This window comes from Littorina saxatilis, linkage group LG11 (assembly GCF_037325665.1).
Source record: "Littorina saxatilis isolate snail1 linkage group LG11, US_GU_Lsax_2.0, whole genome shotgun sequence".
Taxonomy (NCBI): Eukaryota; Metazoa; Mollusca; class Gastropoda; order Littorinimorpha; family Littorinidae; genus Littorina; species Littorina saxatilis.
This window is the reverse complement of record NC_090255.1, coordinates 4,181,502-4,202,922: the sequence shown is the minus strand read 5'-3', so window position 1 is coordinate 4,202,922 and position 21,421 is coordinate 4,181,502. Positions and strand designations below refer to the sequence as shown.

Genomic DNA, 21,421 nt, shown 5'->3' with positions numbered 1-21,421 from the left:
ACATAAGACAAGATAATGTATTGTCCATACAATTAAACAATGGATTCCCCCCGCGGGTTAGGGGGAAGAATTTACCCGATGCTCCCCAGCATGTCGTAAGAGGCGACTAACGGATTCTGTTTCTCCTTTTACCCTTGTTAAGTGTTTCTTGTATAGAATATAGTCAATCTTTGTAAAGATTTTAGTCAAGCAGTATGTAAGAAATGTTAAGTCCTTTGTACTGGAAACTTGCATTCTCCCAGTAAGGTCATATATTGTACTACGTTGCAAGCCCCTGGAGCAATTTTTTTATTAGTGCTTTTGTGAACAAGAAACAATTAACAAGTGGCTCTATCCCATCTCCCCCCTTTCCCCGTCGCGATATAACCTTCGTGGTTGAAAACGACGTTATACACCAAATAAAGAAAGAAAGATTAAACAATGGATGGAAACATGTATTTTGTCTGCTCGTAAACAAACAAACATGAAAACAACCAAAATATGAAAACAGATGAAGTACTCAAGACGTACTGGCATGCCTACAATGGCTGGTTTGCTTTCGTGGTGAATTTTGTGTAGGTTTATTAGCTAAATATTTTTGCATTTTCTTGTTGATATTGTCTCACAGAAATAGTATTGTTTCGCTGGTCGGTCTGGCTGCAGGTAATTCTTCTTTTTTTTTTTTGTTTTACTTAGTCTTTGAAGGGGGAAACACCATGCAAACTGTGCGTGGTATGACGGGTTTAATATGCAACTTTATGTTAAAATTTGATAAGGTCACGTTGTTGGTATAAGGTCGTATTCACGAATCTTTTTAACAGAAAGAATACGATCTCCTTTTGTGATTCAGTGACTCTACGCTTCTTGAAGCTATATACACAGGCATATTAAGCCATCATTATACATATAAGTACTGGGGTCTGAGTTCTGTTTAAGAAAAAAGACGCTTTGTTATAAAAACAAAACCCAACTTTTTGTCAATAAAAAGTCATAGCTGAGACGGTTCTGGTGTATCAGAAGTAGGGTTGTGTGCATGTCTATAGTCATATTTCCACTGGGAGGAAGCGACCCGAATTTCCCAGCGATGGGACAATAAAGTAATGAAAATGAAAAAAAATGAAAATGAAATGAATATTCCTTTGAAAATGAGGCATTTTAAGAACACAGGGGAGGGGGATCTACAATAAAGGATGATCACAGTTTCTTTTTCTGAAATTCCAGGTACAGCGTATGCGCCCCACGCACAAACAACGACACCTACAGTGGCGTGTACCGCTTCTCCCACGTGACCGTCATGAAAGGGGGAGCACTCACGCTCAGAAGCAACGCCTTCACTACAGAAGAGTCCCTAATTGTGTACACTGACACGCTTGAAGTACAGATGGGAACCGTCACGGTTGACCGGGCAGCTCACGTCAGCACGCGACTGTTTGAAGTGGAGAAAAGTGCTCTCGTCCAAGGCGATGGGGGAGGGTACTACTCTGAAGAAGGTGCGTCACTGTAAAGCGTGTTGCAACGGAACCCCCACTCCCCACTCTGAGAGAGAAATTCAAGTGTTACGCCCTCACGGCAAAGCAGGGGCGCGTTCCCGGGTTTTAACCCGACTTTAGATGAGATACACAAGTAAATAAAAAGAAAACACACCAGTAACCTGGTTATGTACGTTTATATCTATAATCAATATTTCGGCACGTTACTGCCTTATTCGGGATGGTAAGCTTATGGAAAGAATGGAATGACGGCACGTGACATGCAGTATACACAAGTGTATGCGTGTTTAGGTGGTATCAGCCATCTGCACTTATGGCAAAATGACCGAGGTCTTTCACGTGCCACAGTGGTGACACGGGGGTGGGAGATGGATACCGTCTCTGGGTCTGCACATAACGTTGACCCGTGTCCGTCCCCGGATTCGAACCAGCGATCTTTCGATCACAAGTCCAGTGCTCTACAACCTGAGCTACCCGGGCCCCACCCCCCACTCTCACACACTCACCCCTTTAAGACCTTCACAAATCTGAGAAGAAAGAAAGGAAACAGTGACATAAACAGATCATAGATCACAGAGATATACAAAACACATCATCACAACAAACGGAAGCCATGCAGGGATTAATAAGACTTCCAAAATAGGTCATGTGATTGATTGGACCGATACCTCATTCAATAGCTCAACCCTCGTTTATCTGATACTTGGCTTGATTGATTAGACCGATACCCCATTCTTCTTCTTCTTCTTCTTCTTCTGCGTTCGTGGGCTGAAACTCCCACGTACACTCGTGTTTTTTGCACGAGTGGAATTTTACATGTATGACCGTTTTTTACCCCGCCATTTAGGCAGCCATACGCCGTTTTCGGAGGAAGCATGCTGGGTATTTTTGTGTTTCTATAACCCACCGAACTCTGACATGGATTACAGGATCTTTTTCGTGCGCACTTGGTCTTGTGCTTGCGTGTACACACGGGGGTGTTCGGACACCGAGGAGAGTCTGCACACAAAGTTGACTCTGAGAAATAAATCTCTCGCCGAACGTGGGGACGAACTCACGCTGACAGCGGCCAACTGGATACAAATCCAGCGCGCTACCGACTGAGCTACATCCCCGCCCGTCCCCCATTCAATAGCTCAACCCTCGTTTATCTGATACTTGGCTTGTCAACATATTCAAAATGCTGTATCATAATGTCTTCCGATTAAAATCTCTCATTTGTTCACACTTGTTTCAGCACACTGAAATTATTACCGGCAAAATATAAGCGAAATCTACTTTTTCTTGCTCGATCGGTGTCCGATCTCATAAATCTGCCTTTGACTTTTGTAGACGGCCGGCTTAAGGTTCAAGATGACCCTCTTTCTCTCTGTAGGCCCAGGTCACGGGAACCAATGTGGACGGCCGGCTTAAGGTTCAAGATGACCCTCTTTCTCTCTTTTAGGCCCAGGCCACGGGAACCAATGTGGACGGCCGGCTTAAGGTTCAAGATGACCCTCTTTCTCTCTTTAGGCCCAGGCCACGGGAACCAATGTGGACGGCCGGCTTAAGGTTCAAGATGACCCTCTTTCTCTCTTTAGGCCCAGGCCACGGGAACCAATGTGGACGGCCGGCTTAAGGTTCAAGATGACCCTCTTTCTCTCTTTAGGCCCAGGCCACGGGAACCAATGTGGCGCCGGCTCCGGGGGGTCTTACGGAGGTCAGGGAGGGGACGCGAGAGAAACTTGTAGACTTTCTAGCAGCTGTCGAAGCCACGCCCACGGCGACCAGTACCTCCCCCTTCACTCCGGCAGCGGTGGAGGAAGCTGCACTCACCATGCAGGTGCAAGAGGCGGAGCTGCAATCAAGGTCATCTCTCACTCAGCCAGCCTTGAAGGTGAGCTTGAATAGTATGTATTGTAGTTCATTGCAAAATGCTGTATGGCTTGCTGTGTGATACCAGGATTACAATCATTGTTTTGTTTTTCAAATGTTGAAAAGCTTGCTTTTGCTGGAATGTTTTTATTTTTTTTAAAGTCGTAATATTCTTTGTATCACAAGTGGATTAATACTACAAGTAGATAACATTGTTCATTGGCTATATATATACATGTAGTTTTGTATTATGTTCAATTCTATTGTGTTGTTTGTCTTGTGACGTACTGTGCCGTACTGTATCGTAAATATTGCATTGCATTGAATCGTAAACTGTTCGGTAAGGTCACGATTGTAACGGTTTATTCAAACACTGTGCATGGAGCATAAGAGGAAAAGCATTTATCTAGAGGCGTGCTCTTCAGAACAAACTAGACGACGATATACGAAGCAAAAAAGTGAAATCAACAGAACAGGGACATGCAGGCACGCACGCGCACACACACACACGCACACACACACACACACACACACACAAACACACACACGCACACGCATGCACGCACACGCACACATCACACACACACAAACACAAATACCTACACACACATTACTTAAATGAAATGAATTCACGACATGTTCATCAATATTCAGGTCACATCGCGTCCACTGGAGCTAACGCCGTGGGGGGAGAAGGAGGGGGAGCCGGAGGAGGAATCTGGCTTGACGCTGACGTCATTGAGGGCTGGGGGTCCATGACGTCACAGGGAGGGGCAGGCAGCAGCGAATGCGCGGGCAGCTGTGTTGGCGGATGCTGCTGCTACCACAGAGGAGGTGGAGGTGGGGGCGGCAGAGTCAGAACGTACGGCTACGACTACTCCACTAAAGTCATGCTGTCGAAACGCACGGTCCCTGGCGGAGCTTCAACGTCACACAACGGAGAGGCAGGCAGCCTGGCACAGTACCACGGAGAGGTCTGCAGTGCCCACGGGGCTTGGAACGCTTCTGCACTAACTTGCACGTGCAACGCTGGCTACATCGGCCGCGACTGTCAGTACCAATGCGAAGACACAACTTGCGGCGACCACGGTGCATGCTCAACCTTCGGGACGTGTCAGTGCCAGGCTGGCTTTGTGGGTCAGACCTGTCAGCATCAATGCAGCCGTGACAGTCATTGCAGCGGGCACGGGGGCTGTTCCCAGTGCGGAGAGTGTGTCTGCGACGGGTGCTACCACGGGAGCGACTGCAGCAACAAGTGCAACGGGCATGGAGAGTGTTCGTTCGGACTGTGCGTCTGCGATTCCTGTCACCTGGGAGAGTTCTGCGAGTCTGAGTGCAACGGACACGGCAGTTGTGCTGGTGCAGGTAATGACAGCAGGTGTCAGTGCGAGGCCGGGTGGACAGGTGTGAAGTGCACGGTCCCTACCTGCCCAGGTGTGTCAGTGGCCTGCTCAGGTCACGGAGATTGTGTGGCCGTCACGGGACGATGTTTCTGCGACCCTGGCTGGACAGGTGAGTGAACAGTTGGTCCCGGTTACTGTCGCAGTTATGTTCCTTAACTTTTTAATTTGCTTTGGTCACATTTGAAGCTCTCGACAGTAAAAAGGGTTCAAACTCTTCCTTCTCTTACTCTATTGAGGTCCTCTTCCCCAGTTTTAACAGTTTCCTGTTTCGCAAAGTGAGAACAGAAACGAACTTCCATTGGTCTTTAATAGTAATATCAGCTGAAGAGACAATAAACAATAATCATAACTACTCTACAAACCAACCTTTCCTGTTTCCCTGCACGATTTGTTTGTTTGTTTGCTTATCAGGGCGGTGCTGCTTTGACATATAACGTGCGCCACACACAAGACAGAAGTCGCAGCACAGGCTTCATGTCTCACCCAGTCACATTATTCTGACACCGGACCAACCAGTCCTAGCACTAACCCCATAATGCCAGACACCAGGCGGAGCAGCCACTAGATTGCCAATTTTAAAGTCTTAGGTATGACCCGGCCGGGGTTCGAACCCACGACCTCCCGATCACGGGGCGGACGCCTTACCACTAGGCCAACCGTGCCGGTCTTCCCTGCACGAGTGAGCACAGCTTTTTACAAGGAAGATTATATAATCACGTTTGACAAGATTCTTACTTGTTGTGCACACTTTTGAGTATATTTCTGTGTGTGGGAAAAATAAAGGGGGTTGTGTTCAAAACAACAGGTTTTCACAACACAATTTACATCCTCAGGAGCTGACTGCAGCTCAGCAGACTGCCCAGGGGGAGGTAACTGCAACGGGCGCGGTGTTTGTAACGCCACTGTCGATCCGCCCCGCTGTACCGACTGCCACCCGGGGTACGTGGGTCCCGCCTGTGACGACCCCTGTGTGTACGGCCACCCGGACATCAACAACGAGGTGTGCGAGTGTAACTCTACCTGTCACCACGGCGCGGGCTGCAATGTGGAGTGTTCCTTCCATGGGACTTGCAACTCTGATGGTTGGTTTCATTTTTACATTGCTGTGTTGAGAGAATATTGTTTACCATTGACAGCTGTTGCTTAAAAAGGATATTTTTCATCATTGAAATTACTGTGTTAAAAGTATTATTTTTACGTTTGATATCATTGTATTACAAAATAATATTGTTTACCCTTGATAGTATTGTGTTAAAATAATTGCCTATATTAAGTTTTTGCATACCTACGGTAATAAATGATTAGTGCAGAACACATCACGTTAGCTTTGTCTTTTTTCTCTGTCTAAGGAACGCATAAAACTAACACTTTCTGGCTCAGTAAGTTACTTGTGTAACCTCCGTACTTAGCCCAGCATACTTTGGGTCGAAGTAATTATAAAAGAAATAAAATCAAAAAAACAAAACAAAAAAAAAGTAATTTTTTTAGATAAACTTAAAGGCATATGTACTCGATGACTATACACGCTAATTGCTTTACCAACAGCTGGAGACATGCTAAATTAAGTTCCCTGCAAAATATTGTGGTCTAGGACCCCTTCAATGTTGAGATATGTTAATTTTCATTTTGATCTGGATCGTCCTATTTATAGATTTGGCAACACATGTAACGTTGATGCAAGGGAGCTAACACCGCGGCTTTGTTGACATCCTCACTTTTTCAGAGGCTAGAACAAGCTGTAATGCATGTATTATGGTCCGCGCATGGTGACATATCGTCATTATAATTATGGTCTTATGGTGCGTTTGACATCGATTATGGGCAAACTACACTTTGTAAACACGGGAGCGCGTACATATGCCTTTAAGCTGATTAAAGTGTATTCGCACGCGTACTGGGACGATTTCTTTAACACTTGATTCCAACTGTGTTATTCTCTCAAAGCTTGAAAAACATCCGACTTTAGAATAAAAACAACAACCACCAAATGTTTGTCATTGGAACGTTTAATTTATTGTGACAGGGGAGGCTACCGCTCCTTTCACAGCAGACTCTGCACCCGAGTTGTTGGCCTTTAAGTCAACACCGGTGAGTTGTGGAATTCTGTTTGTGATGGGGTCTGGTGGTTTCCGATTGTCTGTATGTTCATGGAAACCTTCGGGTTTGTTGATTGCACTTCGCTTCCCGAGGTGATCGTAGTGTTTCGGCACTCGGTTACATTATGACAAAGCAAAATGTTACGTTGACTGATCTTCGACCCAGCGGTCTGTAACATCGGACTTTAACTCTCCCCCACCCTTCTCCCATCCACCCAGGGTCCTGTCACTGCCCGCCTCTAAGCGGGTGGGCTGGAGAGTTCTGCGAGACACCCGGATGCCCCAGACACCCAGAGACCAAGGAGGAATGCAGCAACCACGGCGACTGCAACAGCGAGAAACACGAATGCGACTGTCGGGCAGGTTGGACCGGTGCTGCTTGTCACGTGCCCGACTGTCCCGGCGAGCCCGACTGCAGCAGCAGGGGCACGTGCAACGGGGTGAACTTTGACCCCCCGCGCTGCGTCAACTGCACCAGATCGTGGATGGGGGAGGCGTGCGACGAACCGTGTCTTCACGGCACGCAGGTGAGTTTGGAATGTTATACCTGTGTATAGGTAGGGTGAAGTAAGCTCATTTTGTGTGTAATAGTCCTGTGGGGTTCTTTATGTGTAATTGGGGTGCTTCATCTGAACGGCATAAAGATGTTTTGGAAATACGTTGCTTGTGCATAGATGGGTAACGTACGTAGATAGTAGTCCTGTGAAGTTTCCTTTTTCCTGCATGTGTGTGTGTGTTTTCCAAAGCCTGCTACTTTCACTGTAAACCTTTATTCTGTGTGTGTGCGTGCGCGTGTGTGTGTGTGTGTGTTTGTGTGTGTTCATGAACTTGTAAATTTTAACACTGTAATGGGTCTGTGCTATACGAAATCACAGCGACGACGACGACGACGACGACGATGACGACGACGACGACGACGACGACGATGATGATGATGATGATGATGATGATGATGATGATGATGATGATGATGATGATGTCTACAGGTTCCACCCGACTCTGGCAACTGCCAGTGCGAAGAAGGATGGGCGGGTGTGGGGTGTAACTCGGAGTGCTCGGAGCACGGCGACATCACAGGAGGGAGGTGTGAGTGCGACTACGACACGGGCTGGAAGGGACGGCTGTGTGACATCCCCGGCTGTCCCGGGCTCTTCAACCTCGACTGCAGCGGCAGAGGTAAGATGCAGGGGCTTTAAGAAGCGAAATAATTAGATTACTACTGTGTGTGCTCAGAGAAATATCATGTGTTGCTTTCTGATTAGGTTTCTTAGCTTTACAGCTTTGCAGGCGGAGGTTTCCATGAAAATATTTATCTAGCTGCCATGCCCATTTGTTAAGTTCTAAAATTACTCCTTACTTTTTCCTTACGTGATCGTCAGGCGGGTGTGACAGCAGCAACCACAGGTGCACGTGCGGATCGGGGTGGGCAGGACTGGGGTGCGAGCTACCCGACTGTGCCGGGGACCCTGACTGCAACAACAACGGCGTCTGCAACGACACCACGGACCCTCCACACTGCAGGTAGGATTCAGAAACAATCACAGTTAATTTATGGAGCGATTGATTCACATGACAGTATAAAACATTCAGGGATGTTTGACTTAAGACTATTAATTGGGCGAAGTCGGATTCACATGACAGTATAAAACATTCAGGGATGTTTGACTTAAGACTATTAATTGGGCGAAGTCGGATTCACATGACAGTATAAAACATTCGGGGATGTTTGACTTAACACTATTAATTGGGCGAAGTCGACGTCGCGTAGTCTACTACCCTAATGCTCGCCGTACGAAGGTTTGGCACTACATTTTCGGTAGAAAGACTTCCCGTAGTCTACTACCCTAATGCTCGCCGTACGAAGGTTTGGCACTACATTTTCGGTAGAAAGACTTCCCGAAGTCTCCACGAAGTCAACTTTAGGTTTGATTAAAGAAGGCCTTTGGGGTCTTTTAAGGCTGAATAACTACATGTGCAGCAGAAAATACGGTAGTAATGAGAACATGAGATGCAAAAAGTTATATCCTCAGGTATCCAGTTTGTTGCAGACTGACCAAAGTTGCAGATTGGACTGACAGAATCAGTAAAGGCTAAACTACTTTGATATGAGACAATATTTATATGATAATATTAGACAAGTCCATGTGGGTTTTGTTTGTTTTTTGTTTGGACTTCTTTATTTCGGCACGCTAACCCTATTCCAGGGAATACATGGTGAGAATGTGTGTGCTGTGTGATGTGTGATGTTTGGGGTGCACCCTTGCTCCAAAACTTAATTTTTTTTTTATTACAGCTGTAGGGAATTAACACGAATTTATTGGATGAATTTTTACCCTTATAAGGATGTGTTTTATCCTCTCATAGGATGGGTTTTTTTTCTGCTCGTAATGAGTTAAATATAAAAACTACCATAACTTGATTTGTTGTCTTTCTTCAAGAAATAGATGTGACACATTTATATTGAAGAAGTACGTTTACTATACACTACCTGCCCATAACAACCTAAATTGAATAACAGTTTCAAAGTCGTTAAGTAGAGGTAACCACTGTACTTGTTTACCTCACCAGGTGTCGCGATACCTGGTTCGGTCACGCTTGTGAAGAAAAGTGTGCTCACGGCCACCAGGATCCACCCGGCAGTGCGACGTGTGTCTGTGATCCCGGGTGGGCGGGTATCAACTGTGACTCGGAGTGCTCTCTACATGGAAAGGTGACGTCACTTTTTGAACTATTTTGAACGCGCCATTTTGACCCATGTCCTATTTGCCAAGACGTTGATTTTAATTTTTTAATTTTTGTTTTGTTTAGATTCTGTCTTGTACATACTACTTCATGTTATAAAACATTTTTAAGGTTAAGGTTCTGCAATAGAAAATGAACATTTCTCCAAACTGAAGAATGGAGGATCCACTACAAAATAATTGATCATGCATTTTCGTTAATGTTTGCCAGCCTCATGAACTTCTCGCCATATTGTAATCAGACTGTGATCTGAAGCTGAAAGTCACGAGACTATGCAAAACTTGCTTGACTAGGCTTTTTTATGGGTATTGTGAACGAGCTTGCACTTGTTTATTTTTGTGCTGTATCTCTCTGTCTAATGTTGTCCATATCTAGTCAGTAATTATGCGTGCTGTATCTCTCTGTCTAATGTTGTCCATATCTAGTCAGTAATTATGCGTGCTGTATCTCTCTGTCTAATGTTGTCCATATCTAGTCAGTAATTATGCGTGCTGTATCTCTCTGTCTAATGTTGTCCATATCTAGTCAGTAATTATGCGTGCTGTATCTCTCTGTCTAATGTTGTCCATATCTAGTCAGTAATTATGCGTGCTGTATCTCTCTGTCTAATGTTGTCCATATCTAGTCAGTAATTATGCGTGCTGTATCTCTCTGTCTAATGTTGTCCATATCTAGTCAGTAATTATGCGTGCTGTATCTCTCTGTCTAATGTTGTCCATATCTAGTCAGTAATTATGCGTGCTGTATCTCTCTGTCTAATGTTGTCCATATCTAGTCAGTAATTATGCGTGCTGTATCTCTCTGTCTAATGTTGTCCATATCTAGTCAGTAATTATGCGTGCTGTATCTCTCTGTCTAATGTTGTCCATATCTAGTCAGTAATTATGCGTGCTGTATCTCTCTGTCTAATGTTGTCCATATCTAGTCAGTAATTATGCGTGCTGTACCTCTCTGTCTAATGTTGTCCATATCTAGTCAGTAATTATGCGTGCTGTATCTCTCTGTCTAATGTTGTCCATATCTAGTCAGTAATTATGCGTGCTGTATCTCTCTGTCTAATGTTGTCCATATCTAGTCAGTAATTAGGCTTTGCTGCGCATGCATCCTGGGTATTCTTAATTTAGAAAACAATATAGTTCATGGTTTGAAAAAGGGCTGCACAATCCTTCACATTGAAAAAAACCCACCGCCTTTGAAACGTTTGAGTGCAGGACAGCAAAACTCTGTTTTTGAATATGATTTTGATTTCAACCAACTGTAGGCTATAATTATTTTCTTCCTTGTCTGCAGGTAATGAACGGAAAATGCAACTGCACGGTTGGCTGGCGTGGAGATCTCTGCGACACGCCTGGATGCCCAGGTAGAGGTCAGGACTGCACCGGTCACGGTCTGTGTAACGCCGCTACGGCCCAGTGCACATGCTATCCAGGGTGGGCTGGAGACGGGTGTGACATTCCTGACTGTCCAGGTAAGAACAGGATGGACGAGGAGGGCGGGGGTTGTATGTGTGTGTAACCCGGGGTTTGGGTGTGTGAGTAGGACAGTGTGGCCAGGGATGTCTCTTTATGTGTGTGTTTGTGTGTGTGTGCCGTGTGTTTGTGTGTGTGTGTGTGTGTGTGTGTGTGTGTGTGTGTGTGTGTGTGTGTGTGTGTGTGTGTGTGTGTGAGGAAGAGAGAGAGACAGAGTATGTGTGTTTATGAGTATCAGTGAGTGAGTGTGTAAAAAAAGAAAAAGAGAGCGTGTGTGCGCGCGCGCGTGTGTGTCTATGTCTGTGTCTGTTTTTATCAAATGATTAGAGCATAATTACAAAGATTGATTTATTAATATTGCACTGGCACTTTCGCTAAACTAAAAGGAACACTTCTTGTGGCGGCAAATATTCATTTAAGTCCGAACCAATAGCAAACTGAGTATTCTTGATAGCAAATAACCTGAGCTAGTCCCCAATATGTATTACCTGTGCAAACTGAATATTCTCTGTCCAGGTGAACCGGACTGCAACGGGCGTGGAGTGTGCAGTGCTGCCACTGACCCCCCGGGCTGTGTGGACTGTGGCCCAGGCTGGATGGGACTGGCCTGTGACGAGCCCTGTGTCAACGGTACTCAGGTACCTCCCAACAGGTGAGCATGCAACTATGTATTTATTATTCAGCCGTGCAAAAGCAGAGGGAAAATACGTTGACTTCACGTGGGTAGCTCTTCCACAGCGCACGACAACACCAACAGAGCATTTCCCAAAGTCGTCTATTTATGTTATTAGTTTAATGCTTACAACGTAATGCACGTCCATCACTGATGACCACACTTCTATCATTTCAGTGGTCAGTGCACGTGTCACCCGTGTTACCTGGGCAAGGGCTGTAACAGTCAGTGTAACGGACACGGTCGCTGCTCCGGCACCAACCAGTGTGTGTGTGACGAGGCGTGGCGAGGGTCAAAGTGCGAGGTCAGAGGTTGCCCGGGTCAAGGTCGCGACTGCAGCGGACACGGAGAATGCAACAGTGCCCTGCAGACGTGTCGCTGCAACCCAGGTAAGTGGAGAGATGTGTTTGCTTGTTTAGCATTTGTTTTTATTTAAGAAAGTGCAAATACTAAACCGTATTGTCTTTTGCATCATGTTTGTTTCCCTGGTGTTGTTTGTACACACACTCCCACTCAGTTGCACACACTCCCACTCAGTTGCACACACTGCCACTCAGTTGCACACACTCCCACTCAGTTGCACACACTCCCACTCAGTCGCACACACTCCCACTCAGTTGCTCACACTCCCACTCAGTTGCACACACTCCCACTCAGTTGCTCACACTCCCACTCAGTTGCTCACACTCCCACTCAGTTGCTCACACTCCCACTCAGTTGCACACACTCCCACTCAGTTGCTCACACTCCCACTCAGTTGCTCACACTCCCACTCAGTTGCACACACTCCCACTCAGTTGCACACACTCCCACTCAGTTGCTCACACTCCCACTCAGTTGCACACACTCCCACTCAGTTGCACACACTCCCACTCAGTTGCTCACACTCCCACTCAGTTGCTCACACTCCCACTCAGTTGCACACACTCCCACTCAGTTGCTCCCACTCCCACTCAGTTGCTCACACTCCCACTCGGTTGCACACTCCCACTCAGTTGCACACACTCCCACTCAGTTGCTCACACTCCCACTCAGTTGCACACACTCCCACTCAGTTGCACACACTCCCACTCAGTTGCTCACACTCCCACTCAGTTGCTCACACTCCCACTCAGTTGCTCACACTCCCACTCAGTTGCACACACTCCCACTCAGTTGCTCACACTCCCACTCAGTTGCTCACACTCCCACTCAGTTGCTCACACTCCCACTCAGTTGCACACACTCCCACTCAGTTGCTCACACTCCCACTCAGTTGCTCACACTCCCACTCAGTTGCACACACTCCCACTCAGTTGCACACACTCCCACTCAGTTGCTCACACTCCCACTCAGTTGCACACACTCCCACTCAGTTGCACACACTCCCACTCAGTTGCTCACACTCCCACTCAGTTGCTCACACTCCCACTCAGTTGCACACACTCCCACTCAGTTGCTCCCACTCCCACTCAGTTGCTCACACTCCCACTCGGTTGCACACTCCCACTCAGTTGCACACACTCCCACTCAGTTGCTCACACTCCCACTCAGTTGCACACACTCCCACTCAGTTGCACACTCCCACTCAGTTGCTCACACTCCCACTCAGTTGCACACACTCCCACTCAGTTGCTCACACTCCCACTCAGTTGCACACACTCCCACTCAGTTGCACACACTGCCACTCAGTTGCACACACTCCCACTCAGTTGCACACACTCCCACTCAGTCGCACACACTCTATCCTTTGATCCACGCACACTATTCCATCAACGAAAGATGCTTTTCCAGCATAAAAAAGCAAGCAAAATCCACTCCAAATAGAGAAGAAGCTATGATATTATTTCGCCGGCATCTTGCTTGCGAGATTCATCGAAGTTCATTATTGGCATCACAAGTGTTTGTGTGTCTGTCGACTTCAAAGACCAGTGGGTGGACGTACTGTAAATGTAACGTTTTGGTTTGTCAATATTTGAACGTTCCAACAACCTTCAAGTCTTGTTTTTTGATCTTGAATTTTGGAACGGTAGCATTTTATTTTTGTGTGGATTTATGATGTTCGATCAGCTGTACGTTTTATTCTGAACAAAACTTTAATGGACCATTTTCTATTTAATAATCCATAGCACCTGCAGGGAAATCACTTGGCATTAATAATACATCGTCTGTTTTATCACCAGGGTGGACGGGAGAAGCGTGTGACATCCCAGACTGTGCAGGTGGATGTTTGGGTCAAGGCGTCTGCAATGGAACAGACCGCGACGTACCTGAGTGCCAATGCCTCGAGGTAGGATATGTCATGAACCACCATGAGGTCCCCACACAATCCGGGGCGTTCCCCCAGACAAGATGTTTACATTCGAATTCTGAAAGGAGATCAAGATTTGTTTACGAGATTTGAAGTAACAAATGTGACCCTCCACGACGGAATGAGTCGCATGTCACCTTTGCATGATTTTAATATTTTTACATTTCCCTAAAGAGTTTTTTATGCTCTATCCAGTGGTGAAAACCGTTTTAGAAAAGAGCAAACACTGTTTGAGTTATAAGCCTGTGACTAAGGTGACCCTCACACTGTTACCAGACACTCCCCGGACTTATATTAAGCCTAGCGCAGAACCGCGCGAGGTGACATGCGACTCATTTTGTGGTGGAGGGTCACAAATGTGAAAGTTATAAACTTTTAGAACCTTCCTTTGACAGTGATAGACCTGATTGTAAATAGTGTTAAGCATGGAGCTTGCCATGTGAACTGAGAAAGGAGACACACTTGCATTGGCCTCGAATGACCGGCACGGTTGGCCTAGTGGTAAGGCGTCCGCCCCGTGATCGGGAGGTCGTGGGTTCGAACCCCGGCCGGGTCATACCTAAGACTTTAAAATTGGCAATCTAGTAGCTGCTCCGCCTGGCGTCTGGCATTATGGGGTTAGTGCTAGGACGGGTTGGTCCGGTGTCAGAATAATGTGACTGGGTGAGACAGTGAAGTCTGTGCTGCGACTTCCGTCTTTGTGTGTGGCGCACGTTATATGTCAAAGCAGCACCGCCCTGATATGGCCCTTCGTGGTCGGCTGGGCGTTAAGCAAACAAACAAACAAAAAATCAGCCTCGAATAGTAGTATCAACTGAAGAGACGATACAACTAAACACCAACCAACCATCCTAGGTCCCTACACCTAGACTCACATTGTGACGATACAACTAAACACCAACCAACCATCCTAGGTCCCTACACCTAGACTCACATTGTGACGATACAACTAAAAACCAACCAACCATCCTAGGTCCCTACACCCAGACTCACATTGTGACGATACAACTAAACACCAACCAACCATCCTAGGTCCCTACACCTAGACTCACATTGTGACGATACAACTAAACACCAACCAACCATCCTAGGTCCCTACACCTAGACTCACATCGTGACGATACAACTAAAAACCAACCAACCATCCTAGGTCCCTACACCTAGACTCACATCGTGACGATACAACTAAAAACCAACCAACCATCCTAGGTCCCTACACCTAGACTCACATTGTGACGATACAACTAAACACCAACCAACCATCCTAGGTCCCTACACCTAGACTCACATTGTGACGATACAACTAAACACCAACCAACCATCCTAGGTCCCTACACCTAGACTCACATTGTGACGATACAACTAAAAACCAACCAACCATCCTAGGTCCCTACACCTAGACTCACATTGTGACGATACAACTAAACACCAACCAACCATCCTAGGTCCCTACACCCAGACTCACATTGTGACGATACAACTAAACACCAACCAACCATCCTAGGTCCCTACACCTAGACTCACATCGTGACGATACAACTAAAAACCAACCAACCATCCTAGGTCCCTACACCTAGACTCACATCGTGACGATACAACTAAACACCATCCAACCATCCTAGGTCCCTACACCCAGACTCACATTGTGACGATACAACTAAACACCAACCAACCATCCTAGGTCCCTACACCTAGACTCACATCGTGACGATACAACTAAAAACCAACCAACCATCCTAGGTCCCTACACCTAGACTCACATTGTGACGATACAACTAAACACCAACCAACCATCCTAGGTCCCTACACCTAGACTCACATTGTGACGATACAACTAAACACCAACCAACCATCCTAGGTCCCTACACCCAGACTCACATTGTGACGATACAACTAAACACCAACCAACCATCCTAGGTCCCTACACCCAGACTCACATGGTGACGATACAACTAAAAACCAACCAACCATCCTAGGTCCCTACACCTAGACTCACATCGTGACGATACAACTAAACACCATCCAACCATCCTAGGTCCCTACACCCAGACTCACATTGTGACGATACAACTAAACACCAACCAACCATCCTAGGTCCCTACACCTAGACTCACATCGTGACGATACAACTAAAAACCAACCAACCATCCTAGGTCCCTACACCTAGACTCACATTGTGACGATACAACTAAAAACCAACCAACCATCCTAGGTCCCTACACCTAGACTCACATCGTGACGATACAACTAAACACCAACCAACCATCCTAGGTCCCTACACCTAGACTCACATCGTGACGATACAACTAAAAACCAACCAACCATCCTAGGTCCCTACACCTAGACTCACATTGTGACGATACAACTAAACACCAACCAACCATCCTAGGTCCCTACACCTAGACTCACATTGTGACGATACAACTAAAAACCAACCAACCATCCTAGGTCCCTACACCTAGACTCACATTGTGACGATACAACTAAACACCAACCAACCATCCTAGGTCCCTACACCTAGACTCACATTGTGACGATACAACTAAAAACCAACCAACCATCCTAGGTCCCTACACCTAGACTCACATTGTGACGATACAACTAAAAACCAACCAACCATCCTAGGTCCCTACACCTAGACTCACATCGTGATGATACAACTAAAACCAACCAACCATCCTAGGTCCCTACACCTAGACTCACATCGTGACGATACAACTAAAAACCAACCAACCATCCTAGGTCCCTACACCTAGACTCACATTGTGACGATACAACTAAAAACCAACCAACCATCCTAGGTCCCTACACCTAGACTCACTTCGTGACGATACAACTAAACACCAACCAACCGTCCTAGGTCCCTACACCTAGACTCACATCGTGACGATACAACTAAAAACCAACCACCCATCCTAGGTCCCTACACCTAGACTCACATTGTGACGATACAACTAAACACCAACCAACCATCCTAGGTCCCTACACCTAGACTCACATTGTGACGATACAACTAAAAACCAACCAACCATCCTAGGTCCCTACACCTAGACTCACATTGTGACGATACAACTAATAACCAACCACCCATCCTAGGTCCCTACACCTAGACTCACATCGTGACGATACAACTAAAAACCAACCACCCATCCTAGGTCCCTACATGTATACACCTAGACTCACATTGTGACGATACAACTAAAAGCCAACCACCCACCCTAGGTCCCTACACCCAGACTCACATTGTGACGATACAACTAAAAACCAACCAACCATCCTAGGTCCCTACACCTAGACTCACATTGTGACGATACAACTAAACACCAACCACCCATCCTAGGTCCCTACACCTAGACTCACATTGTGACGATACAACTAAAAACCAACCACCCATCCTAGGTCCCTACACCTAGACTCACATCGTGACGATACAACTAAAAACCAACCAACCATCCTAGGTCCCTACACCTAGACTCACATCGTGACGATACAACTAAACACCAACCAACCATCCTAGGTCCCTACACCTAGACTCACATTGTGACGATACAACTAAACACCAACCAACCATCCTAGGTCCCTACACCTAGACTCACATCGTGACGATACAACTAAACACCAACCAACCATCCTAGGTCCCTACACCTAGACTCACATTGTGACGATACAACTAAAAACAAACCACCCATCCTAGGTCCCTACACCTAGACTCACATCGTGACGATACAACTAAACACTAACCAACCATCCTAGGTCCCTACACCTAGACTCACATTGTCATTGCTACTGTTCAATATAATTTGTGTCTTTGGCGCTTTTTGGAAGGTTACATTTTCGATGTCATCATCTCAAATTGTTGCCTTTGAAAGGCTGTGGAACACATACTTTCTAGTTTTAGACCAGACTTGGTCATTTTTTAAAGATTTTTTCTACACAAAAATAACAACAACCAAAGGTAGGGAAGTTTGCGGAACGTTTAATTTTAAGACAAAACAATCACATTTTTTTAAGCTTGATTTTGGAACATTTGAAGTCTAGCTGTATTTGGATTCTTTATCAACTGTTCAGTTCAAACGGTTCAACTTGAAAACTGAACGACTTAATCATAGTGAAAGATTCCCAGGAACCCTTGTTAGGCTTTGCGTGTTTCTTATCTGAGCCTGACGTCGACTTCGCGAAGACCTGCCAACAACTCAGTGCTGATCGAAGCTTCGTGCGGCCAGCTTCGCGAAGACCTGCCAACAACTCAGTGCTGATCGAAGCTTCGTGCGGCCAGCTTCGCGAAGACCTGCCAACAACTCAGTGCTGATCGAAGCTTCGTGCGGCCAGCTTCGCGAAGACCTGCCAACAACTCAGTGCTGATCGAAGCTTCGTGCGGCCAGCTTCGCGAAGACCTGCCAACAACTCAGTGCTGATCGAAGCTTCGTGCGGCCAGCTTCGCGAAGACCTGCCAACAACTCAGTGCTGATCGAAGCTTCGTGCGGCCAGCTTCGCGAAGGATACTTCGCGTAGTCGACTTCTTCAAGTTAACCCCTTGACTGCCTTAGGACGGGTATACCCGTCCTGCACTTGTGCATTATTTCCATGATTAGATACTAAAAACAGATTCTTGGTTGAATTACCTTTAAAAATAACATAGCTTTTATTTTCCTGCCAGTTTGGAGCTAGAATTTTTTGTGAATTATTACACCCCGTACTCCAATATTCCCTGGCAGTCAGGAAGTTTTGATTGGCAGCGAAAGGGCAGACTTTACCGTTTGACCAGGCTTTGTTACACACAATCAGACTGACGAGAAATGCAACGCACATTTTGTGTCTTTACCTGCAGGGATGGTATGGCCACGACTGCAGCCAGGTGTGTATCCATGGCACCCCCACACCCGAGCAGGACGCGTGCGTGTGTCTCCCCTGTTACACGGGGTCCGGCTGTCAGGAGGAGTGTTCAGGCAAAGGGAAGTGTGTTCTTGGCACGTGCGACTGTGATACTCCCATAAGAGGTGAGATTATTGACACTTGTTTGACAATCTAGAATCAAGAAAGGTTTGTTATTGGAATTTGTCATCATGCAGGATCAGTAGGAAACGTTCACAGAATCTTTCTTTCATTGACTATTTGTAAATGTTTAATTTTGTGTATGATTACTATTCCAATAGCTATAACGTTTCTTGTGTGTGCGGTTTCATTTTGTATTTTTGTTCTGTTTTGTAATGTTTATCTTTGATTTCCGAAGGTTAGCATCATGTCTGTTTTCGATGTTTTCGCTTGACAACGTTGTTTTTCCAAAACATCTTCATGTACATGTTAAACTGGCAGGATTATTTCTCTCACGCTATTTTTGGACTTGGTCGCAGTGTGTTATTTGCACTTGTAATGGATCAGTAGTAAATGGGTCAGTGATTAATGAAAAGAAGGGTTAGTCTGGAACTCCCTGCCGCTTGAGCTTCGCCAGAGCCCCTCTCTTGACGCGTTCAAGAGTAGGTTGAAGACTCAGTTCTTCCCGTAGCTGGCTGCGACTTTCATGTTCGACGTGATGTGTTGAGAAAGTGAAGAGAAGTGTTATGTGCAGTGGAATAGGAACAGGAGGAATCCAAATGATTGATATGCAAATATTGCAAGAATCTATTCTGTGCGGCTGGCTTGCTCAGCTCTCGAATATGAATAACAATAGTACATGGACTTGGATTCCTAGATTATATTTCCGTAATTTTGGAACAGATTTATCATGTTTTAATTCAATTATTGGTCCTAAAAAGTTTAAAGGGTTAGATAGTCTTCAGTCCTCCTTCTGGAGCAAAGTACTGCGAGTCTGGTTGGAACATAATACACTGCACTCTTCGTCATCTCTGAAGATGGCATGCATATGGAATAATATCGATATAAAATATCAAAATAATGTAATTTATTTTGACAACTGGGCAAAAAAAGGAATAACACATGTCAATGACCTCTTAGAAAACAATTCCATTTTGTCATTTCATAATGTACAGAACCTAATTGGTACTTCACCAGAACTCTATTTACAGTACATTGTTGTTCACTCGGCGTTGTCTCGTTATTTAAAGAACAATACGGATTATGTATATGCTGTCACTGAAGAATTCTCGAAATTGTATTTTAATGATAAAGTGATGTTAAAAGCTAGAGATTTTCGAAATTTTATGACAGATATGAAATATAGTCCACCCTGCTGTGTTCGATTTTGGCTGAACAAACTTGGTATTAGTATTGAAGAAAAAGTTTGGCTTAATGCAAAAGGAACAACAACAGAATGCAACGCACATTTTATGTCTTTTTATGTCGCCAGAGCCCCTCTCTTGACGCGTTCAACAGTAGGTTGAAGACTCAGTTCTTCCCGTAGCTGGCTGCGACTTTCATGTTCGACGTGATGTGTTGAGAAAGTGAAGAGAAGTGTTATGTGCAGTGGAATAGGAACAGGAGGAATCCAAATGATTGATATGCAAATATTGCAAGAATCAATCTTGACGCGTTCAACAGTAGGTTGAAGACTCAGTTCTTCCCGTAGCTGGCTGCGACTTTCATGTTCGACGTGATGTGTTGTGCCCCAAAAGACATTCTTATTGTGTGCTCTGTGAGAGGTGTTTTCTTTGTGTTTAATATTATTTTGTTTGGACCTAGCTATTGATGTGTACATTGTTGTTAAACAGTTGTTTGTTGTATGTTTATCAGGGTTTGCTAGTGTGTGATAGGGTTCGTGTCCGTCTGTAGATGTTAGTTTCTTTGTTAGTCCTGTGTTGACAACTCTTCGACAAGCGCTTAGAACTGTACCCACGGAATACGCGCTATATAAGCTTCATATTGATTGATTGATTGATTGAAGCATTTATTCCTATGATTTTGTTCTCAGATGTTTTAGGTGATAAGTCTATTGGAACATAGTTCACATCAGCACCATTTGTAGTCTGAATTGGATTTGTGATCACAGATGTATGTTCCAACAAATGCCCGCCTCTTTGTTTCCTCGGAATTATACAGAGCCATAGCCGAGAAACTGGTGAATAGTTTAGACGCATACTTCTTGTAAAGGCCTATTATACAGTGTACCTATTTTAATGACCTTAGGCAAAAAATATACAATGCTACTACTTAACAAAACATAACAGAAAACAAGTTTTGGTAAATTCTTCATCAAGTTTTGGTTAGCCTGTCGCTGACTTCTGCAGGTGGTAATGCTAGCCTACTGCTTGTGTCATTTTTCTGTCATTTTTTCTCGATTGTGTGACAGGCGATGCATGGTTCGGCCCGCTTTGTGAAGACCGTGGTTGCCCTGGTGATGACGGCTCTTGCAACGGTCACGGGTCTTGTGACGCTGCCTCCTCCGTGTGTTCGTGCTACCCGGGGTGGAAAGGGGATGACTGCGGACAGCCCGTCTGTCCTGGTGATCCTTTGGAGTGTTCAGGTATGTCA

The 21,421-nt window shown here is 45.5% G+C and overlaps 2 protein-coding genes across 2 annotated transcripts in view; one reads left to right on the top strand and one right to left on the bottom strand.

The window, feature by feature from the left end:
- The window catches only part of LOC138980650 (uncharacterized), a 200,108-nt gene that overhangs the window by 139,676 nt on the left and 39,011 nt on the right, over positions 1-21,421 (top strand). The window contains exons 112-125 of the mRNA XM_070353559.1: positions 1,201-1,469; positions 3,118-3,345; positions 3,978-4,835; positions 5,560-5,808; positions 7,042-7,349; positions 7,809-7,998; positions 8,202-8,343; positions 9,391-9,532; positions 10,855-11,032; positions 11,550-11,685; positions 11,884-12,095; positions 13,869-13,975; positions 18,825-18,993; positions 21,240-21,413. Of these exons, the coding sequence (XP_070209660.1) occupies positions 1,201-1,469; positions 3,118-3,345; positions 3,978-4,835; positions 5,560-5,808; positions 7,042-7,349; positions 7,809-7,998; positions 8,202-8,343; positions 9,391-9,532; positions 10,855-11,032; positions 11,550-11,685; positions 11,884-12,095; positions 13,869-13,975; positions 18,825-18,993; positions 21,240-21,413 (3,362 nt within the window). The remainder of the gene's footprint in view (positions 1-1,200; positions 1,470-3,117; positions 3,346-3,977; positions 4,836-5,559; positions 5,809-7,041; positions 7,350-7,808; positions 7,999-8,201; positions 8,344-9,390; positions 9,533-10,854; positions 11,033-11,549; positions 11,686-11,883; positions 12,096-13,868; positions 13,976-18,824; positions 18,994-21,239; positions 21,414-21,421) is intronic.
- Positions 6,224-21,421, bottom strand: part of LOC138979446 (uncharacterized) — an 80,251-nt gene continuing 65,053 nt past the window's right edge. The window contains exon 7 of the transcript XR_011460031.1: positions 6,224-6,594. The gene's annotated coding sequence lies outside the window, so the exon portion shown is untranslated. The remainder of the gene's footprint in view (positions 6,595-21,421) is intronic.